General features: G+C 36.8%; 1 protein-coding gene and 1 pseudogene across 9 annotated transcripts in view; one reads left to right on the top strand and one right to left on the bottom strand.

The window, feature by feature from the left end:
* Positions 1–27110, bottom strand: part of MLLT10 (MLLT10 histone lysine methyltransferase DOT1L cofactor) — a 215856-nt gene that overhangs the window by 161639 nt on the left and 27107 nt on the right. For all 9 annotated transcript variants that reach the window (XM_090266584.1, XM_090266583.1, XM_090266582.1 and 6 more), the window contains exon 4: positions 8679–8733. In XM_090266584.1, coding sequence (XP_090122710.1) covers positions 8679–8733 — 55 coding nt within the window. The remainder of the gene's footprint in view (positions 1–8678; positions 8734–27110) is intronic.
* Positions 11918–12670, top strand: LOC150019684 (large ribosomal subunit protein eL8 pseudogene; annotated as a pseudogene).

Below are 27110 nucleotides of genomic sequence, written 5' to 3'. Positions count from 1 at the left end.
TTCATGGGGAACAGGGCTCCCAGGGGCTGGGCTACAATGTGGGGGCTACACAAAAACGTGTTTTAAGGTGGGTCTGAGGGGAGACCCGAGACTCAGCATGCACCCAGGGCTCGCATACCTGTGTGCCTGGGCATAGCGGCTCTACTAACTAAAAACTTAAAGGAATAGAGTATACTGAAGTAATGGTAGGAACCAACTCAGCATGGCTCACAAGCAAAGGGCTGTTCACAGTGGAGAATTCATACCAAACCTCCTGCAAGAGAGCAGCAGAATCATTTGGGAAGCAGAAGCTGAATGCCCACAGCCAGCCAAAAAGGACCTAGAAACTTATCTGTAAGAGCCAGGAGGAAATGAAAAATACAGTATCTGAAATAAAGAACTAAGTAGAAGGAAATTAAAATCAGGACAGATGAAGCTGAAGATCAAATCAGCAAGCTGGAGTACGAAGTACAAATAAAATTTCCAGACAGAGCAACAAAATGAGAATAGACACAAAAAGAACAAAGAGGGGTTAAGGGAGCTGCAGGACAACATGAAACGGAATAATATCCGTATCATAGGAATACCAAAGGAAAAGAAGAAAAGCAAGGGACAGAAAACCTGTTTGAAAAAATGACAGAAAACTTCCCCAACTTGATGAGAGAAAGTCATGCAAGTCCAGGAAGCACAGAGGGGCCCAATCAAGATTAACCCAAAGAGGCCCATCGCAAGACACATCATAATTAAAATGGCAAAATTCAAAGACAGAGAGAATCTTAAAGGCAGCAAGGGAAAAGCAGCTAGTAACATAGAACGGAGCTCCAATAAGGCTATCAGCTGATTTCACAATAGAAACACTACAGCCAGAAAGGAACAGCAAGAAATTTCCAAGTAATGAAAAGCAAAGGCCTGCAACCAAGACTTCTCTACCCAGAAAGGTTCTCATTCAAAATGGAAGGTGAAATAAGGAGTTTCCCAGACAAAAGAAAGCTAAAAGAATACATCTTCACCAAACCAGCACTGCAAGACATGCTAAAGGGGCTGCTTTAAGATGGTGAAGAAAAAGGGAGAGAGGAACACAGGTACAAAGGGAAAGAATAGCAATGAATAAGTACCTATCAATAATAACCTTAAATGTAAATGGATTAAATGCTCTAATCAAAAGACAGAGGGTAGCTGAATGGATAAGGAAACATGACCCGCACATATACTCTCTACAAAAGACCTACCTCAGAACAAAAGATATACACAGACTGAAAGTTTAGGGGTGGAAAAAATATTCCAAGCAAATAGACATAATAGCCAGGATAGCAATATGTATATCCGACAAAAAAGATTTCAAAACAAAGGACATAAAGAGAGACAAAGAAGGGCACTTTATTATACTTAAAAGAACAATCCATCAAGAAGGTATAACCATTGTAAACATATATGCACCCAACATAGAACCAGCCAAATATATAAGGAAAATCTTGGAGAACTTCAAGAAAGGTATTGATAGCAATGCACTCATAGTAGGGAATTTCAGCACTCCACTGTCAACAATGGATAGATCTTCCAAGCAAAGAAACGAAGATATAGTGGCACTGAACGACACTCTAGGTCAAATGGATTTGATACATACAGAACCTTTCAACCCAAAGAAGCAAAATATACATTCTTTTCAAATGCATGTAGAACATTTTCAAACAAAGACCACATGGTAGGACAAAAAACTAGCCTCAACAAATTCAAGAAAATTGAAATTATATCAAGCATCTTCTTGGACCACAATGGTTTGAAACTAGAAAACAACTTCAAAGAAAAAACTCAAAAACATTCAAATTCATGAAGACTGAGTAGCATGCTATTAAATAATGAATGGATTAACACTGAGATAAAGAAAGAAATCAAAAAGTTTCTGTAAACAAATGAAAACGAACACACAACAGCCCAAAACCTATGGGACACATGAAGGCAGTCTTGAGAGGGAAGTTCATAGCAATACGGCCTACCTAAAAAATATGAAAATTTTTCAAATAAGCCACCTGACCCTAGATCTACAAGTACTACATGAATAACAACAAAGGCCAGTGCGAACAGATGAAGGAAATAATCAAGATCAGAGCAGAATTATATGGCATAGAAACTAAAAGAACAAGTCAAAGGATTAAAAAATCCAGGAGCTGGTTCTTTGAAAACATAAACAAAATCAACAAGCCTTTAGTCAGACTCATCAAGAAAAAAAGAAAGGATCCAAATAAATGAAATCAGGAACAAAAGAGAAATCACAATTGATACCACATAAATACAAAGGTTGTAAGATATTACTACAAACAACTATGTGCCAAGAAATCCGACAACCTAGGCGAATTGGACAAATTCCTTGAAACATATAATCTTCCAAAACTGAATCAAGAAGAAGCACAAAGCCTGAATAGACAACAACAGCTAGTGACTGAAGCAGTAATCAAAAAACTCTAGGCACACAAAAGCCCTGGACAAGATGGCTTCACAAACGAATTTTACCAAACATTTAGGGAAGAGCTAATTCCTATCCTTCTCAAACTACACCAAAAAATTGAAGAAGAGGGAGGACTTCCACACTCTTTCTATGAGGCCAGTTTTATCCTAATTTCAAAACCAGGTAAAGACACAACGAAGAAAGAAAACAACAGGCCAATATTGCTGATGAACATAGATGCTGAAGTCCTCAACACAATATGGCAATCCGGATTCAGCAATACATTAACAAGGTCATACACCATGATCAAGTGGGATTCATCCAAGGGATGCAAGGATGGTATAATATTTGCAAATAAATATACATAATACAACACTTAAAATGAAAGACAAAAACCACATGATCATATCAATAGACGCTGAAAAAGCATTTGATAAAGTACAGCACCCATTTATGATAAAAACACTCAGCAAAGTAAGAGAGGGAGCATACCTCAACATAATAAAAGGCCATAGATGAGAAACCTACAGCCAACATCATACTCAACAGAAAAAAACAAAAACCTTTCCCCCTAAGGTCAAGAACAAGACAAAGGCGTGTGCTTTCACCACTTGTATTCAATATAATATTGGAAGTTCTAACCACAGCAATTAGACAAAAAAAAAAAAAAGAAAGAAAACACACTTGAATTGGAAAGGAGGAAGTAAAACTCATTATTTGCAGATGACATGATAGTGCATATAGTAAACCCTATAAACTCCACCAAAAACTACTCGACCTAATACGTGAATTTGGCAAAACAGCAGGATACAAAGTCAATATTCAGAAATTGAAGGCATTTCTGTACACTAACAATGAGATATTAGAAACAGACACTAGGGGAAAAGTCCCATTTACCATAGCAACAAGAAAAATAAAGTAGCTAGGAAAAAATTTAACCACGTAAAAGACCTGTGTTCAGAAAATACAGAACACTGAAGAAAGAAATTAAGGAAAACAGAAATAAATGGAGGCAGTCCTGGCTGGTGTAGGTCAGTGGATTGAGTGCCGACCTGTGAACTGAAAGGTTGCCATTTCGATTCCCAGTCAGAACACATGCGTGGGTTGCAGGCCAGGTCCCCAGATGGAGGTGTGCAAGAGACACATCAATGTTTCTCTCCCTCTCTTTCTAAAAATAAGTAAATAAAATATTTAAAAAAAAACAAACAAAAAAACAATAGAAGCATACACCGTGTTCATGGATTGGAAGAACTAACATCATTAAAATATTCACAGTACTGAAAGCAATCTATAGATTCAATGCAATCCATATTAAAATACTAAGCAAAAAGGAGATAGCCAATCTATCAGATCCAGAGTTCAAAACACTGGTAATAAAGTTGCTCAGAAAAATAATTGAATATGGCCAGAAAAAAAGGAAGAAGATTATACAAAATGAAATAAAGAAAAATATACAGGTAACAAACAGCAATGAGAAGAAAACTGGGATTCAAATCAATAATTTGGAACAAAAGGAAGAAATAAACATTCACAAGAAACAAGAATTGGAAAAAAAAACAAGGAGAGGATTACAAACCTCTTGGACAACTTTAAATGTGCCAACAGCCAAATCATAGGATGCCACCAGCAGAAGAAGGAGAAATTGAAATGGACATACACATCCAGGAAGCACAGAGTCCCAAACAAGTTAGACCCAAAAAAGAACACACCAAGACACATCATAATTTAAAATGCCAAAGGTTAAAGATAAAGAGAATTTTAAAAGCAACAGGAGAAAAGCAGAGAGTTACATACAAAGGGGTCCTTAGGAGACTATGAGTTGATTTCTCAAAAGAAACTTTGCAGGCTAGAAGGGACTGGCAAGAAGTACTGAAAGTGACAAAAAGCAAGGACCTACAACCTAGATTGCTCTATCCAGCAAAGCTATCATTTAGAATGGAAGGGCAGATAAAGTGCTTCCCAGACAAGGTAAAACTAAAGGACTTCATCATCTCCAAGCCATTATTATATGAAATGTTAAGGGGAGGGGAACTATATAATAAAATCAAAACTATGAACATTAAAATGGCAATAAATTCACAACTATCAACAACTGAATCTAAAAAACAAACTAAGCAAACAAGCAGAACAGGAATAGAATGATAGATAACAGAGATCATTTGAAGGGTTGTCAGTTTAGAGGGTAAGGAGGAGAGTGGGGAGAAAGGTGCAAGAATTAAGACATACAAACAGGTAGCTACAAAATAAGACAGAGGGATGTCAACATTATAGGAAACGAAATAGCCAAAGAAATTATATGCATGACCCATGGACATGAACTAACAGCAGGGGGTGAGAGGGATGCTGGAGGGAATGGGCATACTGGGTCAAAGGGGGCCAAGGGGGAAAATATTGGGACAACTGTAACAGCATAATCAATAAAATATATTAAAAATATATATATAAGCAAGCCATCACACCACCTCTTGCCTGGCCCCCACAATACTACATGTTATATCTTTGTCGAAGATGAAAGCCTTAGAATTGTTCACAAGGGATTTACTTATAAGTTTGCTTAGAGCATATGCTCAGTAAGTAAAACAGCAAACTAAATTTATCTCTATAATTTAAATTATTACTTCTTTATCACCCCCACCCTCTACTCACCCTGTCATATACTGTAGCTGATTTCAAGTATTTTAAATGCATTTATGTTCCAGCTCTACTTTTCCTTTTATATTTGGTCTGGTCTCATACCCTTCCAACTCATTCACCTCAATGCTGTCAGTGATCTTTCTAAAACAGAAACCTCATTTCTCAGTTTCGGTGGCTCCCCACAATCAGTAAGAGGAGTCCTTAGTATGAGAAAAAAAGGAAGGGAGGGAAATTAAAAGTTGAATTGAAAAACTCTTAATCCTGATTGCCATGAAAAGAAAAACTAAACTAAAACTTGGAATATATTTCCAGCATGATAAAGGGTATTTAGATACTTAAAAAAAAAAAGAGTATTATCAATTTTGTACATCAGATACATTGTGTGATTTTAACTAGTCTGGAAATATATTGTGTTGGCCAAAAAGTCTGTTTCATTTTTCTCTGTGAAATAAGACACATTTTTCATTTTCACCAATAACTTCAGTGATTGGGATATTTTGAGTATGTCAGCTATCTCCACTATTGGCTTCTAGTGGGTAGTGGCCAGGGGTGCTGCTAAACATCTTCCAATGCATGAAAAGCTCCATAGCAAAGAATATTTTGTCAAAACATCAATAGTACAAAGAAACATAATAAACCACTTCTGACACATTTTATCAGTCACAGCACCTTCTCCATATACTACACAAATCTTCTTTGCATTTCAGTTGTGTTTTTACCTTTCTTGAAATAATAAACATAATATGCCAAAAATGTTGCATATTTTCTTCCATCTTAAGTATTAAAATGGCTGCACAAAACTTCACCATAAGTTTTTTTTAATGCACACTGATATGACAGCTGTCACAATAGAAACAAAATTGTTTCAAATGAAGGTAAAGACACCTAAGCACTACCAGAGCCATTGTACAGAAAAAACTAAAACTTTTTGGCCAACCCAATAATTAGGATTTCTTTAGGAAAATGCATTCCAGGTTTCAAAATAACTTACAAATCAATTTTGGAACAAAATTTAGTAAGAATTTTTTAAATATAGTTTAACTATAACAAAGATAGCATTTCAAATCAGTTTGGAAAAGATGAATTATTCAAAAATGGTGATGGGACAAATTGTAGCATTTTGTCATCTAGGAAAAAATAAAGTTGGATCCATATACCTCACATTGTATTACCTGGATACATTCCAAATGCATCAAAGATTAAACCATTAAAATAAAGGGAAATCATAAAAACATTAGAGAAAAACAGGAAGGAATTTTTTATAACCTTGTAATAGAGAAGACCTTTACAACTAAGAGTTCAAAATACAGAAGCCACACAAGATTAATAAATTAAACAACAAAAGAAAAAAACCCTAAAAATTAATGCACAGTAAAAAAGATTCACAAGGAAAAACAACAACTGAGCAAATACTAGTTCAATTCATATAAATAAAAGCCTAATAATATGAGGGTCTTCTACTAAAGTTCCAACAAGTCAAAAAGAAAAGCATCACCAACCAAACAGAAAAAGTGTATGAACAGACCACAAAAGAAAAAATACACATTGCTCTTTAAGATATGAAAAGATGCTCAGCTTCACTTATAAAGAAGAAAAATATAAAATAACAGCTCAGATATTCTAATTTCCAACCTACTGGATTTCCAAGAGCATAGAGAATAGCTTTTTCAGTTCATTTTTGCTGGGAACATAATATAGTACAATCACTAAGAATAATTTCGGAGTATTTACAAAAAAATAATTGTAAAATCCCTTTGACCTTATAGTTCCACTTAGGGGAATTAATAATCCTACAGGTGTCCTTGCATACAGGCAAAATGGAATAAATAAAAGCATTAGTCATAAAAGTAGACAATTAGAAAATTCATCAACAGGTGACTGATTACATAAACATGGTAAAAAGCTCTACACTAATAAAAGAAATAAACTGTTCTTTTAAAAAAGTAAGATACAAGAGTATGTATAATATTCATCCAATATAAAAACTGAAGAAGCCCTGGCTGATGAGGCTCAGTTGGTTGGGCATCATCCTGCAATCCAAAAGGTCGCAGGTTCGATTCCCAGTCAGAGCACATACCTAGGTTGCAGGGTCAATCCCCGGTGGGGTGCACACAAGAGGCAACCGACTCTTGTTTCTCTCTCAGATCGGTGTTTCTCTCCTCCCATCTCCCTTCCTCTCTCTATAAAGTCAATAACATCCTCAGATGAGGATTTTTTTAAATAAAAACTGGGGAAAATATTTGTCTATTAATACATATCTGTATATGCCAAATGACTTAAAAGGATAGGCAAAAAAAGTAATAAGAGCAATTATATTTGTGGCAGGAAAAGTTGTTGAGGAACCAGGCAGATGGTGAACAAGAGTAGGAGGGAGCATTGCTAATATTTTTTTAAATTTTGGGTGTGACTATATAACATAGTCTAAACATTAAATTAAAATATATAAATAGAGGCAGAAGCACTGTATTTTTCCCTTTTCTTTACTAATGCCATCACTGTAGTCTATGCCAAAAATATTTTAGAGTTGGTTGCCCAAAATGGAAGTGTATACTAAAAGCAGTTATACCTCTAATTCTTTTGAGTATCTTCACCAGTTCCTTAATTTTCACATTATGCCACAGTTTAATAAATTCATGGTATTGAACTATAAAGAAATATAGATTTCTCTGTGGGAGGTAACTAAAAACAAATGAAATGAGATGAAATGAAATACGCAAGGATCCTCAGGAAATCACAAATACTGCAGAGCCAGAAGTCAGCATTTCTTTTTATCAAAAGACTCCCAAAGGTGTTAAAATTAACGTTCAATAGAAATATCATATGTCCAGCAATACACAAAAAAGGAAAAAATGAATCTTAAAACAATTTAACTCTAACCAAAAAAAAGCGAGAGAAAGAGAAAAGTGATTTATATTGCCCTGACCAGTGTGGCTCAGTTGGGAGTCGTCCTGCCAAGTGAAAGAAAGGTTGCTGGTTTGATTCCTGCTCAGGGCCAGTCCCCAGTTGGGGCACATGTGAAAGGCAACAAATCAATGTTTCTCTCCTCTCTTTATCTTCCCCCTCCCCTCCCCTCTCTCTAAAACTAAATAAATATAAAATCTTTTTTTTTTAAAGTGGCTTATTTTTTCAAAAATAATTTCTATAAGAAACAGTATCCATTTTTTAAAAAATCAAGACTTTAATTAAAAGTATGTGGATTATTCTGCATTAAGAAAAAACAATGCTTAATTCTGTCCACAGAGTAGAACAATTCATTTCAAAAAAAGGAGTCAGCCCTGGCTGGTGTGGCTCAGTGGATGAATCAAAAGGTTGCTGGTTTGATTCCCAGTCAGGGCACATGCCTGGGTTGTGGGCTAGGTCCCCAGCTGGGGGCATGCAAGAGGCAACCACACATTGATGTTTCTCTCCTTCTCCTCTCCCTCCCACCTCTCTCTCTAAAAATAAATAAAATTTAAAAATTTTTTTATAAAATCATAAGTTATATCCACTGCTGTTAAACATCTGAGCAGTAAACACTATTCAATTTTTTATAATAATATAAACTACCAAATATCTTAAAATACTTTCCCACCCACTCCAGTTTTCAATAAAACAAAAAATTTTTTTAGATCTCTGTACTTACCCCCATTATCTGTTCTTTTTAAAGCTCCATCCTTATGAGGACACAGTTCACATCTCTATTTTTAAAAAAAAAAGGAAACAAACACTTTTCAGATTACAAAAGTATAACATCTTTGTAACTTCAATGCTATTAAAAAGGTAGGAGCAGCATTTGTACTAGTCACTACCAAGAGTAACATTTCAGAATATTCTTTACAAAGTACAGCAATTCACCTTGACATGAGATCTTCCTCAGAGCACAAAATATATTTTAAAAAGTAAATTCTGCTTAACTTTTAAATTCCTGCCAAGATTTTTTAGCATTAAAGTAATAAAAACAAAGATTGTCTCAACATAGGAATGGGGTACAGTTTTTAACATCTCCCCAATCTCTTTACTTTCTATCTGTTATTAGGTAGGATTATTCTAATCAGTCCGGTCTGGTTTGCCCAGAAATAAAAAGCAAAACTCAAAAATTCAGAATTTTGATTTAAGGGGGAAGGCATGGTCTCACATGTGCTGACCTACCTTCTGGAAGGAATGAACTGCTCTAATTATTCCAGTTATTGTTATCATTCACATGCAGTGGTACTCAAGTTATTGTGGATCCCATCCCCTATCACCCCAATTTAAAACCAAAAATAAACACAGAACCAGTACGAACATTTCTTTTCACTATTGACAAGACAGATATAATTATAAAAATAATAAACAGAGTAAGCTTCAATGGCATTGTCTTATCTGAAGAATATGTTCCTGGAGGTCACACCTATTTATCATCTTGCTTCCCAAATAGCTTTTGCAGCATACGAGGTCTGTCCAGAAAGTATCCAGCCTTCTGCTCTGTTAGAAGAATCCATGAAATAAATAAACCTTGCCACATCACGTTTCATGCCAAGACCCTGCGTCAAAATCTCAGACACAGTAGTTTTTGGAATACCCAGGTAAGTTTTTAGTTCTCTCACTGTCAATAGCCAATCTTTGTTGATTGCAGCCCATACATGTTTTCTATTCTCAGGTGTCCTGCTTGTTGCAGGCCTTTCAGAATGTGGATCACTGGCGACAGATTTCCGACCATCTTTGAAGCATTTGTGCCACACCTTTATTTGCACTGCACTCATTGCATCGTCCCTGAAAGCCTTCTGAATCATCCAAATAGCTTCCACAAAGGATTGCTCAAGCTTACTGCAAAATTGGATGCAGATTTGTTGCTCTACTCGCTCAGTCATTTTGAATGCGACAACCACACAGTACACATGCTCACTCAATGGAGTCTACCACCCCACTGACTCGTATAATGAAGTCATCACTGTTCATGCCTGTGCATTCCAGTCCACTCTCCATGGCTGCCAGGTTACATCAATGTTGTACAAACCATTTTTGTTACATTAACAATGGCTGGACTTTTTCCAGACAGACCTCGTATAATATAGTAGGCCCTGGATGGTGTAGCCCAGTGGATTGAGCACCAGCCTGCGAACCAAAGGGTCGCTGGTTCTAGTCCCAGTCAGGGCACATGCCTGGGTTGTGGGCCAGGTCCCCAGTTGGGGGTTCGTGAAAGGGAACCACACATTGATATTTCTTTCCCTTTCTTTCTCCCTCCCTTCTCTCTGTAAAAATAAATAAAATATTAAATATATATATATATATATATGTGTAGTAACAAATCAATTACAAAGGAAAATAAAACCAAGAAATTAAGATAAAATACTGAATGAGTACAATAATATTATACATAGCCATGAAATGCTATTATTTCTTGTCATGCAGTATTTCACTTTCCTGATTTTCCTCTTACCTCTTTGGCAGCACCTTTCTGACAACCTATCCAATCTTTAAATTTGGTCAGTAGATCCCCAGGGCTCTGACTTAAGGTGCCATTTCATGTTAAACACTAGTCAATCTCATTCATTTTCCATAGATCTATTATTACCAATTAAATTACTAGGACATGCCAGTCACTCCCAAATTTTACCTCCTATTTAGATCTGCCCTTGGATCCGTATGTAAAACTTCCTATGACACACAGGCACTTAAAACTCTGTCCAACATGTATGACAACACTTACTATTCCTGCAGTTTTCCCTATCTTTGTAATGATACTCTTAACCACATATTGCCCATACCCAGACATCACTTTTTGGCAGCTTTACCCTACTTCATAACCTCATAATTAATCAACCACCACATTTTAGCCATTCTTCCTCTTAAATACTGACAGGATTTGACTACCTCTCTCTATTACACTAGTATTAGCCAACTGCAAGACAATATCAACTTTCATCAGGACCATTTCAGTGGCCTTCTACTAAAAGTCTCCCAATATTCATTCTTACCTGACCCCCACCAATTTACAGATGAACTTCAAAAATACAAGTCCAAATATATCACTTCACCCATCTAACACCCCCCTACATGATCTACCCCCTATTTTCCTCTACAACCTTCTCTCTTTTCAACATCTCTGGGCAATACTGATTTTCCTTCTCTCAGTTCTGTAAATACTCCAAAGCTCATTCCTGCCTCATAGCCTTGTTGTTTTCACTCTACCTGAAATACTGTCCTTCACCCCAAACCTCTTTCACAGAGGGATAACTTCTTATTCATCCCTCAGATCCTTGTTTAAAGTCACTTCCTCAAAAAAGGTTTCCTTAAATCACTGTATTAGGTTAGGTGTCACATTATGAATTACCTATACTTCCTTTCTTGTTATATATTGCAATCACAATTAATTACTTATGCAATTATGTTTATCTCCTCTGGTAATTATTTTGTGGCTATAGTCCTAGTATCTACACTACAGTCTCCAGACATGGTAACTCAAAAAATATGATGAATAAATGAAGGAGCAAAGACACAAGCACACTTGCTAAAGGCAGGCAATAATCTGGTTCTAAGTTCTACTTCCTTCCCAAATGTTAACGCTATTAGTTGTATGATTTAACTTTTGAGAAATAAACAGCTGCTTGTAGAAGTATAACTAAATCTAATAAAGACTACAGTCAGTAATTGATTACTCTTTGGGAATGATTAGGTGTAAGAACAATTGTTTAGCAATTGGGGAAGAAAATTTTGTATTAGACCCTTAAAACTTACTGATCACAAATATAAATTCAAAATGTTTAAAAACAATTTCAATATAAGAACTAAAAACAAAAATAATTAGGCAAATTGTTAAAATTTACAACTTCTATAAAAGACAAACATTAGCAAAGACAATTCAAAAATTGTCTTTATTTCTCTCTTCTCCTACAGCCCATGATGCCGAAAGGAAAGAAGGCTCAGGGGAAGAAGAGGGAACCAACCCCAGCTGTTATGAAAAGGCAGGAAGCCAAAAAAGTAATGAATCCTGTTTGAGAAGAGACTCAAGAATTTTGGCATAGGACAGGACATCTATCCCCAAAGGGTCTTCACCTGCTTTGTCAAATGGCCCTGCTACATTCAGCTGCAGCATAAAGGACTATCCTCCAGAAGCATCTGAAAGTATATCTGCCTTTAACCAATTCATCCCAGCCTTGGCCCAATAAACAGCCACTCAGCTGCTTAAGCTGGGCCACAAGTATAGACCAGAGGCAAAGGAAGAGAAGCAGAGATTGTCACCCTGGACTGAGAAAAAAAGCTGCCAGCAAAGGCGATGTACCCACAAGACCACCTGTCATTCAATCAGGGGTTTAATGCTGTCACCACCCTGGTAGAGGACAAGGACCAGCTGGTAGTGATGTGGATCCCATCAACCCAGTCAACTTCCTGTGTGCACTGTGCTGAAAGGTGGTGGTTCCCTACTACATCACCAAGGGGAAAGAAAGCCAGACTTGTACCACCATCCCCTGCAGGTTAACTCTGAAGACAAAGGAGCTCAGGCTAAGCTGGTTGGAGCTATCTATACTAATTACAATGACAAATGATGAGATCCTCCACCACTGGGGAGGCAGTGTCCTGAGTCCAAAGTCAATGGCTCCCACTGCCAAGTTTGCAAAGGCAAAGGCTAAAGAACTGGCCACGAAACTGGGCTAAGTATATACTGTTGAGTCTTCAGTATATAAAAGTAATAAAAATTCTCCTATAAAATTTTTTCTTTTTTTTAAAGATTTTATTTATTCATTTTTAGAGAGGGGTAAGGGAGGAAGAGAGAAGGAGGCAATTTTTTTTTCTCTTTCAGTATTATTTTTAAAGACTTTATTTATTGATTTTTAGAGAGAGGAGAAGGGAGAGAGAGAAACATCGATTGGTTCCCTCTCGCAAGCCTCCAACTGGAGACCTGGACCACAACTCAGGCATGTGCCCTATCTGGATATCAAACAAGGGACCTTTGGGTTAGCAGACCAGCACTCAATCCACTGAGCCATGTGGGCCAGGGGTTCTTTAGTATTTTTAATTAAGAAAAGTAGATGAACCCTGACTGGTGTGGCTCTGTTTGTTGGGATTCGTTCCACATAGTGAAAGGTTGTGGGGTTCAATTACAGGTCAAAGCACATGCCTGGGTTACAGGCTCACTCCCTGGTCGAGGAGCACAAAAGACAACTGATCAATCTTTCCCTCTCACATTGATGTTTCTCTCCCTCCTTTTCCCTCTAAAAAAATTTTTTTTAATTTTTAAGGTACATGAAACAATATGTAAGAAAACATTTAGCCTCACTTATATCCAAAGAAGTATGAATATAAAAACCACAAAGAAATGAGGCATTTTTGCCAACTAAGTTATTAGTAAAGCTTTTCTTAAAACATAATCCCTAATATTCAGGGTGCAGTGAACACTTATTTTCATAGAGTTAACAGGCACCATAATCCAATTCTTCTGGAGAGCAATACAGCAATATGATTCAAGAAATTACTGATTATATTACTTTACAGCCAGCCAAAGGAAAAATGATAGAAATAGCATTTATTAAGTACGGTGTCATATTTATATCATATATATACTACAATTTCAAGACATGAAAAGAAAGTGTTAGAAAATATTTCATATGGCCATTTAAAACTACGAAAATTCTATAAGAAGTCTAACTATGTAACAATGAAGGACTGATCATTATATTCACAAAGATTTTAACTAAGTTAACAAATGAACACATAGAAAAAAATTCTTAGAAGAAAATACACAAGCCCTGGCTGGTGTGGCTCAGTGGATACAGCACCAGACTGCAAACCAAAGGCTCGCCAGTTCAAATCCTAGCCAGGGCATATGCCTGGATTGTGGGCCAGGACACCAGTTGGGGGCATGTGACAGGCAACCACACACTGATGTTTCTCTTCCTCTCTTTCTCCCTCCCTTCCCCCTGTCTCTAAAAATAAATAAATAAAATATTTTAAAAATAAAAAAAATACACAAAACATTTTAACCAGATTTTGATGAGAAAAGGTAAAATTATGAATTTCTTTATTCAAAAAAATAATTCATTTGTTTTATAATTTAAAATTTTATAGCTACATTACTTTATGCTAAGTAAGACAATATGACTTTGTCTTCCCACTAAAAGTAAAAATAGAAGACAAGAGGAAAAATGATAACAAGAAGAAAGAAGGTTATCGTTAGAAGACTGTATGCTAAGCTCAGGAAGAAAGGATCTGGTATGAGGGACCCTGGACAACAGAGACTCCTGATTCTATAGTAAACCAACCCAAACTGAAGTTTCACAGGGCAGGCTACAGGTATTCATGTTACTATAAAAATTGCACAGATCCATTCTTATTTAATAAGCGGTAGTGTGGAAAGACACAAGTAAATCATGCAAAAGGGGAAACAGATTATAAAAACACCACCCCACCCTCCAAAAAGCAGATATTAAAGATCTCAACATATTTCACCAAGAAAAAATACCCTTTAACTGGAATGGCCGAAACAAGTAGAAATTATACAAGGAGGTTCCTTCTTTTTCATATCATGCTGTATAGCAAGAAAGTAATTGGGACTTCTGGTCAAAATGGCAGCACAGGGAGATATGGCTTACACCCTTTGCACACCACAACAAAATTACAGCTAAAATATAAAACAAACATTACTCAGAACCATCATAAATCAAGTTGAATGGAAGCCTGACAACTATGAGATTAAAGAAACCACATCCATCCTGGCTGGTAGCAAGGGCAAAGATGAGGAACGAACTGGTCCCACATCCACATGTGGAAAATAAAAATTTGTGCAAGATATCTCATGAGTGAGGAGTCCCAACCCCACACGAAGCCCCCAACCAAGGGTTCCAGTGCCAGGAAGATAAGTCCCCAAAACCTCTGGCTGCAAACATCAGCAGAGTATTGAGTCTGTGGAAGAAACTGCTGAAGCCCCAAGCAGTTACTCTTAAAAAACCCACACATGGACTCACCTACTCAAAACTCACTTCCTCTGAGCTCCAGCACCAGGGTAGCAGCCTGAAAGACACCAGTGGCATAAAGGGAGAAACTGAAGTGTCTGATATCAAGGTGAGCAGAAGCCACTGTCCCTTTTCTAAACCCTACCCCAACAGAGCCACATAGCTGGCAGGATGGTGCCATATCCAAGACTTCATCAAGCTGGCTAACACTGTTTGACTCACCTTGGCAATCCCAAGAGACTCTGCCCTATCCAGCTTATGAGCCACCCAAGCTGCTTTTCCATGAGTGACTGGTCTTGGTTCATGCTTCACAACTTCCTAAATCCTATCAAACATGCCACAGCTGTCCTCAGTGAACCCTAGGCACTAGCAGCAACCAGCCTAGATTCACAGCTTGGCTTCATCAGGGAATCTCCAAGCCCAGCACAAGTAGCAACCATCTCAGATTGCTTTATAGCTCAAGCAAGGTGGCCCCAGGTGAAACACAGGTTGGAGCTGACCTTGGGCTGCACCACCCAGGAAACTCCAGGACCAGCGCACCCAGTGGACAGCTACAGACCACATCAGAGCACCACCACCCTGCCCCTGCACAGTTGATTCTCCACGGAGGGTGAAGGTTGCTGGTAAGTGGTCACAGCCAACCTTTGTAGCTGACTGGCTTGGGTAAATCCTCCCATTGATCTGCCAATAGCACCCAAGATTCAACTACAAGAGGAGAGTGTACTCAGCCCACACAAAGGGCACACCTCAAGTGCCCAGCTTGGGTGATAGAGGAGGCCGTGCCACTGAACCCTACAGGACACCTACTACATTAGGCCACACTACGAAGACAGAGTCAAAGTAGCGCTACCTAATACAGAGAAACAAACACAGGGAGGCTGCCAGAACAAGAAGACAAAGAAACATTGCCCAAATGAAAGAAAAGATTAAAAACTCCAGAAAAAAAACTAAATGAAATGGAGATAAAACAATCTATCAGATGCAGAGTTCAAAACACTGGTTATCAGGGTGCTCAAGGAACTTAGTGAGGATATCAGCAGCATAAAATCGATTCAGTGAAAAACAAAGAATACACTAATTCAAATAAAGAACAATTTATAGGGAAACAACAATAGAGTGAATGAAGCTGAGAATCGAATCAATGACTTGGTACATAAGGAAGCAAAAAAACAAACAAACAAACAAACAACTAATCAGAACAAGAAGAAAAAAGAAGCCATAAAAATGAGGATAGTAAAAGCAGCCTTTTAAAAACTTCAAGAGGTCCAACATTCCCATCATAGGGGTCAGAAGAGAAGAGGAAGAACAAGAAATTGGAAATCTATTTGAAAAAATAATGTAAGAAAACTTCCCTTTGGTAAAGAAAATAGACATGCAAGTCCAGGAAGCACAGAGTCCCAAACAGCATGTATGCAAATCATAAATAAAATGTCAAAGGTTAAAGATAAAGAGAGAACCTTAAAAGCAGCCAAAGCAGTCAGTTACCTACAGGGGAGTTCCCATCAGACTGTCAGCTGATTTCTCAAAAGAAACTTCGAGGGTAGAAGTGATTGGCAAGAAATATTCTAATTCATGAAAAGCAAGGACCTACAGCCAAGACTGCTCTACTCAGCAAAGCTATCATTTAGAATCAAAAGACAGATAAAGAGCTTCTAAAGAAGTTCATTATCACCAAACCATTATTATACAAAATATTAAAGGGACTTATTTAATAAAAAGATCAAAACTATGAACAATAAAATGGCAAAAATACATATCTATCAACAACTGAATCTAAAAAACAACTAAGCAAACAAGAAGAACAAAACAGAATCATGGATAAGGAGAGGCTTTTGATGGTTGCAAGATGGGAGGTGGGTGTTAGGGAATGGGTGAAGGGGTGAGGGGATTAAGAAGTACAAATAAAAAATTAAAAAAAAGTAGTACAAATATGCAGTTACAGAATATCCATGGGGGTGTAAAGTACAGTATAGGAAATGGAGTAGCCAAAAAACTAATACACATGATCCACCCACGTGAACAATTGTGGAGGGATTGCCTGAGGGAGTGGGAGGTGCTGGGTGGAAGGGAGGCTAAGGAAGAAATATCAAGACAACTGTAATAGCATAATAAATAAAATATAATTTAAATTATTACCATTTTGACATAAATGGACATTAAAAATAAAATATATAAAAAAGAAACTATGCAACTATTTTCCATCTTTATAAGGTAAGGCAAAAATTTCCAAATACTTTTTCTGCTCTGTATTGGATTCTTTTGCCAAAGGATAAAACTCACTGTAGTTCAGTAAGTCAAGCTCACCCAAAACACTGACCTTTAGTAGGCTGTGGCTATGGAACTATTTATTCAGCTATACTCTTTTGGCCAGAGTGTGATCACCATTATACTACAAAAAGCAGTAAGATAAATTAAAATAGTATTATAGGGCAATAAGAAGGATAAATTCAAGTTTTAAGTTTGATTTTCCTCATATAAAAGATATAATTGTGGTGTAAAAAGGTATCTGTAGGATAAAACTTTATCATCATCATTTCTTTAAGCAAAAGATAAAAATAAATCTAAATTACCCTATCTTTCCTGTTTTAGAAAGACTCGTGATGACCGTGGTAAATGAAAATTTACGTATAATAAGTGAAATTACAATAGCAAAAAACAACTAAATAAAAATTCTAAAAATTTAAAGATACAATATGTAAGGTAAAAATTTCACTGAACAAGCTTAGGAATGGAATCAAGATGACATGACAAATGAAAGAGTCAGAGAGCTTAAACCTACATTAATATATAGGATCTAATCCTTACAAGAGAAAATACTGGACAAAATGGAAAGGGCTTCCAGAATCCATTGAACAGTATCAAGAAGTCTAACATATAAACTGAAGGCCGGTGGAGGCGGGAGGGGAGAGTGTATATGATAGAATATAGATACAGTAGGAAAAAATTTTGAACACATAATAGATGAAAACTACCTCTATTTGAAGAAAGTCATATTTATGAATCAAAGAAGCTCAGTGCCTTGCCTCATCACAACTACAGTAAAAATTACAACTAAACTACAAAACAAATATCACCCAGAAATGTTAGAAAATTGAGCTGTATGGAAGTCCAACACTCAAGGATTTAAGGAGGCTATATTCATCTACACAGGTAACAGGGGCGGGTAGGAGGGGTGGAGATACCTAGAGGCACAGAGACACAGAAGAGCAGCCCCATATCCATGTGTGCTGGATAAAAATTGGGAGGGACAGGTGCACAGCTCTACCTAAGACACAGAGGTAAACAAACACAGGAGCCTGTCAAGTTGAGGAGACGGAGAAGTATGGCCCAAAAGAGGGAGCACATCAAGGTTCCAGTGGAAGTCTAAGCTATGAGGAGATGGCCAATCTAACAGATGCAGAGTTCAAAACACTGGTGATAAAGATGCTCACAGGCTTGACAGATATACTTAAGTATGGAAGACGCATAAGGGAAGAAGTGAAGGCTATGCTAAAAGAAATGAAGGCAAATTCACACAAAACCAATGGCGAAGGAAAGGAAACCATAATTCAAATCAATGATTTGAAACACAAGGAAGAAAAAAACAATCAGTACAGAATGAAGAAACAAGAATTGAAAAAAAGGAGGAGAGGCTTAGGAACCTCTGGGACAACTTTAAACATGCCAACATCCGAACCATAGGGGTGCCAGAAGGAGAAGAGGAAGAGCAAGAAATTGAAAGCTTACATGAAAAAATAAGGATGGAAAACTTCCCAAATTTGGTGAAGGAAATAGACATACAAGTCCAGGAAGCACAGAGGGTCCCAAAGAAGCTAGACCCAAAGAGGACCACACCAAGACACATCATCATTAAAATGCCAAAGGTGAAAGATAAAGAGAGAATCTTAAAAGCAGTATGAGAAAAACAGAGTTACCTACAAGGGTGTGCCTGTAAGACTATCACCGATTTCTCAAAAGAAACTTTGCATGCAAGAAGGGACTGGCAAGAAGTACTCACTGTGATGAAAAGCAAGGACCTACAACCAAGATTACTCTATCCAGCAAAGCTATCATTTAGAATGGAAGGCCAGATAAAGTGCTTCCAAAATAAGGTAAAGCTAAAGGAATTCATCATCACCACGCCATTATTATATGAAATGTCAAGAGACTTAAGAAAAAGATCAAAATTATGAACATTAAAGTGACAACAAACTCACAACTATCAACAATTGAATCTAAAAAAGAAAAACAAAATCCAACTAAGCAAACCAGAATAGGAACAGAATCATACTATGGGGGTCATTTGGAGGGTTATCAGCTGGGAGGGGGAAGGGGAAGAAATGGGGAAATGGTGCAGGGATTAAAATGCGTAATTGGTTAGTACATAATAGACAGGGGGAAATTTAAGAATAATATAGGAAAGGGTGAAGCCAAAGAACTTATATCCATGACCCATGGACATGAACTAAGGGGAGGTGGGACTGCTGGAGGGAGGGGGATACTGGGCATAAGGAAGCAAAGAGGAAAAAAATTGGGAGGAATACCACTGGAGCCAAGGATCCCAGGCCCAGACCAGACCACGCTGCCCAGGGTTCTAGCACCAGGAAAATAAATCCCCATAATCTCTTGCTGTGAAAACCAGTAGGGGTTGGGCAATGGAAGAAACTGCAGAATTCTCAGGTTATCTCCTCTTAAAGGGCCAAAAACAAACTTAGGATTCACCTAGACATACCCCCTCTGGAATTTAGCATCAGGGAAACAGCTGCAAGGGCACCAGTGGCAAACAGGGAGAAAGTGAAGTGACTGGCAGCAGGGTGAGTGCCAGGAGACAGTATCCTCTGGGCAAGAACTCCAGAGGCCAGACAGCAGCATTGTCCCCCCTCTGAGCTCTCCCCCACATAAAGCCACAAAGCAATGACACAAATTGTCCCATCCTAGAGATTACTCAAGGCTCTGTCCCATACAATTTAAAAGTGCTTTTCAACAACAGGCCACACTCCTAAGAGAGGGAGTAAAAGCAGATCTACCTAATACACAGAAACACAGAGAGGCTGCCAAATTGAGGAGACAAAAGAAATATGGCCCAAAGGAAAGAACAGAACAAAACTCCAGAGAAAAAACTAAATAAAAGGGAGATAAGCAAGCTATCAGATGCAGAGTTTCAAACACTGGTTATTAGGATGCTCAAGAAACTCATTGGGTACTGAAGCAGCATATAAAAGACCCAAGCAGAAAAGAAGGTTACATTGAGTGAAATAAAGAAAAATCTACAAGGTACCAACAGTGGAGGGAATGAAGCTGAAAATCAAATCAATGATTTGGAACATAGGAGGAAGGAAGAATTCAATTAGAACAGCAAGAAGAAAAATGAATCCAAAAGAGAAGCCCTGGCTGATGTGGCTCAGTGGATTAAGTGCTGGCCCGCGAACTGAAAGGTTGCCAGTTTGATTCCCAGTCAGGGCACGTGTCTGGGTTGCGGACCAGTTCCCCAGTTGGGGCATGATAGAGGCAACTAACTGATGTCTCTCTCATACATTGATGTTTCTTTCCCTCTTTTTCCCTCCCTCCCCTCCCTCTCTAAAAATATATAAATAAAATATTTAAAAAATTTAAAAAACAAGAATAAAGAGCCTCTGGGACATCTCCGAATGTACCAACACCCAGTCATAGGGGTAGCAAAAGGAGAAAAGGAAGAGGAAGTCACTGAAAACTTATTTCAAAAAATAATGAAAGAAACTTCCCTAATTTGGTGAATAGACATACAAGTCCAGGAAACACAGAGTCCCAAACAAGTTGAACCCAAAAAGGAACACACCAAGACAAATCATAATTAAAATGCCAAAGGTTAAAGATAAAGAGAGAATCTTAAAAGCAGCAAGACAAAAGCAGAGTGTTACCTACGAAGGAGTTCCCATAAGACTGTCAGCTCATTTCTCAAAAGAAACTTTGCAGGCAAGAAGTATTCAAAGTGATGAGAAGCACGGACCTACAACCTAGATTACTTTATCCAGCAAAGCCATCATTCAGAATGGAAGGGCAGAAAAAGTGCTTCCCAGACAAGGTAAAGCTAAAGGAGTTCACCATGACCAAGCCCTTATTATATTAAATGTTAAAGGGACACATTTAAGAAAAAGAAGATCAAAACTATGAACAGTAAAACAACAACAAACTCACAACTATGAACAAGTGAATCTGAAAAACAAAAACAAACTAAGCAAACAACTGGAAGAGGAACAGAACCATAGATATAGAGATCATATGGAGGGTTATTAGCAGGGCGGGGGAAGGAGAATGGGGAAAAGGTTCAGGGATCAAGAAGCCTAACTGTAGGTACAAGATAGACAGGGACATTTAGAATAGTAAAGGAAATGAAGAAGCCAAAGAACTTATATGCATGATCCATGGACATGAACTAATAAGAGGGGCAGGGGTTTCTGGGGGAGGGCGGGGGGGGTACCAGCCAGAGAGGGGAAAGGGGAAATAAAATTGGGACAACTGTAATAGCATAATGAATAATACTTTTAAAAAGTGGTATAGTATTAGCTATTAAGTGGTACATTATATGTACTGTAGAAAGGTAAAAGAAAATACTGAAACTGCTAGAGGAATACTAAGAAACTAATACAAAGAGAAATAGTTTTACAAAAGTTATATGTTAAAAATTCTCACCTACATTCAAAAAAATTAAGTTGGAACCTTTATTCCTATATAAAGGTAACACAAAATGGATCACATACTTAAAAGAGCCCACACTATAAAATTCCTTGAGAGAAACAGAAGTATGTCTTCATTACATAGCATTGAACAACAGTTTTCTTAGATACACCAAAAGCAGAGGCAACAAAGAAATAATACATTTACCAAACCTAAAAACTTTCTGTGCTGCAAATGATGAGATCAAGTAAGGCAATCCACAGAATGGAAGAAATATTTGCAAGTCATATATCTGATCAAAAAAACTTATATCCAGAATATATGGAGTCCTACAATCAATAATAAAAAGACATAAAATCCAATTAAAATTGTGCCAAGGCCCTGGCTGGTGTGGTTCAGTTAATTAGGCGTCATTCCGCAAAGAAAAAGTTCACCAGTTTGATTCCCGATCAGGGAACATGCCTGGGTTTTGAGTTTGATCCCATCAGGGCACATGAGAGAGGCAACCAATCTACGTCTTTCACATCGATGTTTCTCTCCCTTTTCTCCCTCCCTTCTCCTCTCTCTAAAAATGAATAAATAAAATCCATTTAGAAAATTGTGCCAAGGATCTGAATAGACATTTCTCTGAAGAAAACATATAAATGACCATAATAAGCCCATGGAAAGATGTCTAACATCATTAGTCATTAAGGAAATACAAATCAAAACCACAATGAGATATCATTAGAATGGCTAAAATCAAAAAGAGAAACGATACATAAATATAATCTGTTGGCAAGTATACAGAGAAATTAGAGCCTTCATATGTTGCTCATGGAATATAAAATGGTATGGCTGTGTTGGCAGTTCCTCAAATGGTTAAGAGTAAACACAGATCAAAAACACCAAACCCAAAAGAAATGAAAACATACATCTAACATAAAAGTATGTACACAAATATTCATAACAGCATTATTCATAATAGCCAAAGTGCAGTTACAACCTAAATGTCCATCAATTAATTAATGATTATGTAAAATGTGGTACAGCCATACAATGGAATGGAACATATCCTCGGGTGAAAATTTTTTTAAAAAGACACAATGAATTTAAAAGAGCTGATATCATATAGAGTATGTTCCCTGACCATATTAGCAAAAAAGGTATAAAATGAATGACCTAAGATTCCCCCTAAAGAACTTAAAAAAGGTGCAAAATAAACCCCAAATTAAGTAGAAGAATGGAAAGAATAAAGATAAGAGCAGGAAAAAATGAAATAGAAAAGAAACAGCAGAGAAAATTTAAAGTCAAAACTGGAAAGATCAAGAAAGTTGATAAACTCTAAACTGATTTTAAAACACACAGAAATTACCAATAACAGGAATAAAAAAAGGAATTATCACTACAAACCCACAGATATTAAAAGGACAGAAGATTATTAATTAACTTCACACTAACCAATTCAACTTGGATGAAATGAAAAACTCCCCTGAAAAATACAACTTTAAATTGACAAGATAAAACAAACATTTAAATAACCCTGCAAGTTGACTTCATTATCAAAATTCTTCCGCAAAATAGAACTCTAAACTTGGATTTTTCACTAGTAAATTCCTTCAAATCACCAAGGGAGAAATAGCACCAATCTCACACAAACACTTTCAGAAAATAGAGAATACTTCAAAAATCATTTTCAAGTTCAGCATGAATAACACTAATGAATATACCAATACTAAAACCTGAAGAAGAAAAAAACCTACAAAAAAAATTACAGACTAACATCCCTCATGTACATAGATGCAAAAATATTTAATAAACTATTAGCCATTTAAATCCAGCAATATATGAAAAAGATAATACACTGTGATCAAGTGAAGTTTAGTCCAGATACACTAGGTTGTTATGACATTTGAAAATAAAACAATGAAAGTCACCATATTAATTTTTTAAAATATATTATCATTTCAAAAGATGCAGAAAAAACATTTGACAAAATATTATCCATTCAACTATAAACTGTCAGGATACTAGAAATAAAAGAGATCATTCAACCTGTACATTAATCATATCTTCTCATTCTAATTTTTGATACTTTGGGGCCTGCTGACCCTAAAGGGACTGGCCCTCCCACAACCAGCTAATTCCTGGAGATAGCAAAGAACTCCCCAGCTAGCTATCCTATGCAAACCAACCAAGCCATTCCCCCAACATCATGATGAATTTTACAATCCAGCCACTATATTCCCCTGCCTTAAGCACCCCAGGGCTAGTTAGCAACAAATAGGGAAAGTCCCTATGCCCCCAGAGTCATTGAAATTATTCAAACTAGACAATCCTACACCTGATTAACATGCCTCCATTATTCCTTCCCTCAGGAACCAAAATAAAGGCTCTGGCCTTTACTTTTTCCCTTTTGCTCCTTCTGTCTCCTAACTAACCCATCTGGCCTCCTATGTCTTGGTGTATCTCCTCCTCTGGGAATCTGGGAATATAACAAACTATCTTAACAATGACAGTCTTCTCCTGATCTATTAGCCTTGCCTGCCATACTTAAATAATAATAAAATCAACGTTTTAAAGAAAACTGGTAACAGCCATCAATAAGAAGCCTATAGCTGACATCATAATTAATGGTACAAAATTGAATGTTTTCCCCAATGAATGGGAACAAGATTTAAGTATATGCAATAAAGGGAAAAAAATACAAATTGGAAAATTGATAAACCTCTAGGAAAATCTGTTATCACCAAAAATCTCATAAAATTAATGTGAGTTAAGTAAAGTTGTAAGACACAGGTCAGTATACATAAGTCAATTCTACCTTCCACATGCTAAGAACAAATAATTAAAAACTGAATTCTTTAAAACACCACTTACAAACCCTGGTGAGTGTGGCTCAGTGGATTGAGTGCTGCCTGCAAACCAACGGGTGGCTGGTTCAATTCCCAGTCAGGGCACATGCCTGGATTGTGGGCCAGGTCCCCAGTTAAGAGTGTGTGAGAGAGGCAACCACACAATGATGTTTCTCTCCCTCTCTTTCTCCCTCCCTTCCCCATCTCTAAAAACAAATAAATAAAACCTTTAAAAAAAAAAATAAAGATACTGCTTACAATAGCACAAAATATTGAAAAATAAAAATAATTTTAGAACTAAGACATGTGAGACCAAAGACTCAAAAGCACAAAATACTGCTTCAAAAAAAAAAAAAAAAAAATGACCTAAATAAATGGAAAGAAATGCTATGCTGGTAAATAGGAAGACTCAACATTGTTAACACATCAGTTTTCCTCAAAAAGACCTACAGAGTCAAAGCAATTGCAATCATAGTCACATCAGCCTTTTTAGAAACAGAAAAAATATTAAAATTTATATGTAAGTGCTAAGGACTTAGAATATGCAAAGCAATATTTAAAAAGATGAAAAGGGTTGAAGGGCTTGTAAATCTGATTTCAAGACTTCATATACAGATACAAATAATCAAAATCATGTGTTAAATGATATAAGGATAGACAAACAGATCAATGAAACAGAACAAAGATTCCTAAAATAGAGCTCACTTCTGTAGCCATGTGATGTTTCACCAAAGCAATCCAGTGAGAAAAGAAGACTGTTTGCAACAAACAGTACAGAAACAATTGGATATCCATATGCAAAAAATAAAACCTACAAAATTTACTTTGAGATGTACCACAGACCTAAGTATAAATTAGCAAAAACCAAAAAGTTTTAGTAGAAACAAAGAAAATTACCTTCACGACTCAGGGTGAGGCAAAAGTGTCTTAGCCCACAATAAGCAATAACTATAAAAGAAAAAAACTGATAAATTAGACTTAAATATTTCTGCTCATTTAAAAGGCACAGTTAAGAAAATAGGAAACTACAGACTTGAAGAAAATACTTAAAAAGTGTTTATCTGACAAAGAACTGGTATACCCGGATATACCAGCTCTCCAACTCAAAAAGAACAGACAAAGAAGAAAGAAAGAAAGAAAGAAAGGAGAGAAAGAAGGAAAAGGGCTAAAAGTTTGAACAAGCTCTTCATAAGAAAAAACACAAATGACCAAATAGTAAGTAAAATGTACTTAGTATCACTATACTCGTCATTACAGAAATGTAAAAACCATTTCCAATCAGGACGGAATAAAAGGGACCAGATTTAGCCTTCTACATGAAATAATAAAAACCTAACAAAATCTATGAAACCACAGCACTAAAAATTTTTAACAAGTAATGAAAGACAGTAATCCCTAAGAGACAAAAAACATGACATGAGCCATACATTTGCCCAGCTTACTGCTTTGAGAGTTTCTAGACCCTGGAACGGGGAGAAGGAACTCAGGGCCTGTCTCCCTAAGTTGAGGAAATGAAGCTGCAAGTCCAAGGAAGCCAAGGTGGCCAGAGCTCACAAGGGAAAGCTGGGAAGAGAGAGAAAAATGAAGACATCTACAGGGGATTACCTTAGAATGTTGAGTACCTAATCAGCAATTGCATCTGAGAGAATTATTCAAAGCCAGGGAGAAAATCACCAAAAGATTTAGAAGTCAAGAGCACCCAGAACTCATATAAGGATGCAAATAATGTTTGTTCCCAAAAGCCAGAATGGAAACTTAGTAATTCGTATCACATCAGAGTACTAAGAAGGGTAATGCCTTAAAAGGAACGAAAATTTAACCTTAAACATAGCTCTGATCTGTCCAAACAAACAAAAGCAAAACCCAAAAGGTACAAACTATTTTCCAGTAAATTAACCATCTCACAGAACAAAGTCCAAAAATATTTTTAGGCCTACTAAAAATACAGAACCTAACAAGATAAAATTCACAATGACTAAAAGTTAATAAAAACTTGCAAGATATATGCACATACAGAAAAGTACACCCCTAATCAAACAAAAACCAGTCAAACCAATCTCGAAATGATAGATAATAGAATTATTTCCTAAGTCCTTTAAAACAATTATTAATACATTCCATATCTTCAAGAAGCTAGACAACATTAAACATGTTAAGCAGAACATCAACGAATTAAAAAACTGGAAATTTAGAGATGAAAATTACAAGGTCTAAGACAAAAAACATACTGTATGAGATTTAAAGCACATGAAACCAAATAAGTTACTAACCAAAATGAAACACAGAGAAAAACAACATTAAAAAATGAACAAAGCTTATGCTGTGGCTGGTGTGGCTCAATGGAATGAGTGCTGGCCTGAGAACCAAAGGGTTACAGGTTCGATTCCCAGTCAGGGCACATGCCTGGGTTGCAGGCCAGGTCCGCAGTGGGATCACATGAGAGTCAAACACATACCGATGTTTCTCACCCTCTCTTTCTCCCTTCCTTCCCCTCTCTCTATAAAATAAATAATCTTTTAAAGAAAATGAACAAAGCTTAAGTTAGCTGTGAGATAACTTCAATGGGCCAAAATACTTATAACTGGAGACACAGGAGATAAATACAGAAAACAAAAGTCTGAAGACATAATGACAACAATTTGCCATATTTAATAATAAAAACATAGAACAAAGTACTCT

Source organism: Furipterus horrens, unplaced genomic scaffold (genome assembly GCF_987537825.1).
Source record: "Furipterus horrens unplaced genomic scaffold, mFurHor1.1.pri manual_scaffold_2, whole genome shotgun sequence".
Classification (NCBI taxonomy): Eukaryota; Metazoa; Chordata; class Mammalia; order Chiroptera; family Furipteridae; genus Furipterus; species Furipterus horrens.
The sequence above is the reverse complement of the archived record's forward strand: the minus strand, read 5'-3'. Positions and strand labels throughout refer to the sequence as shown.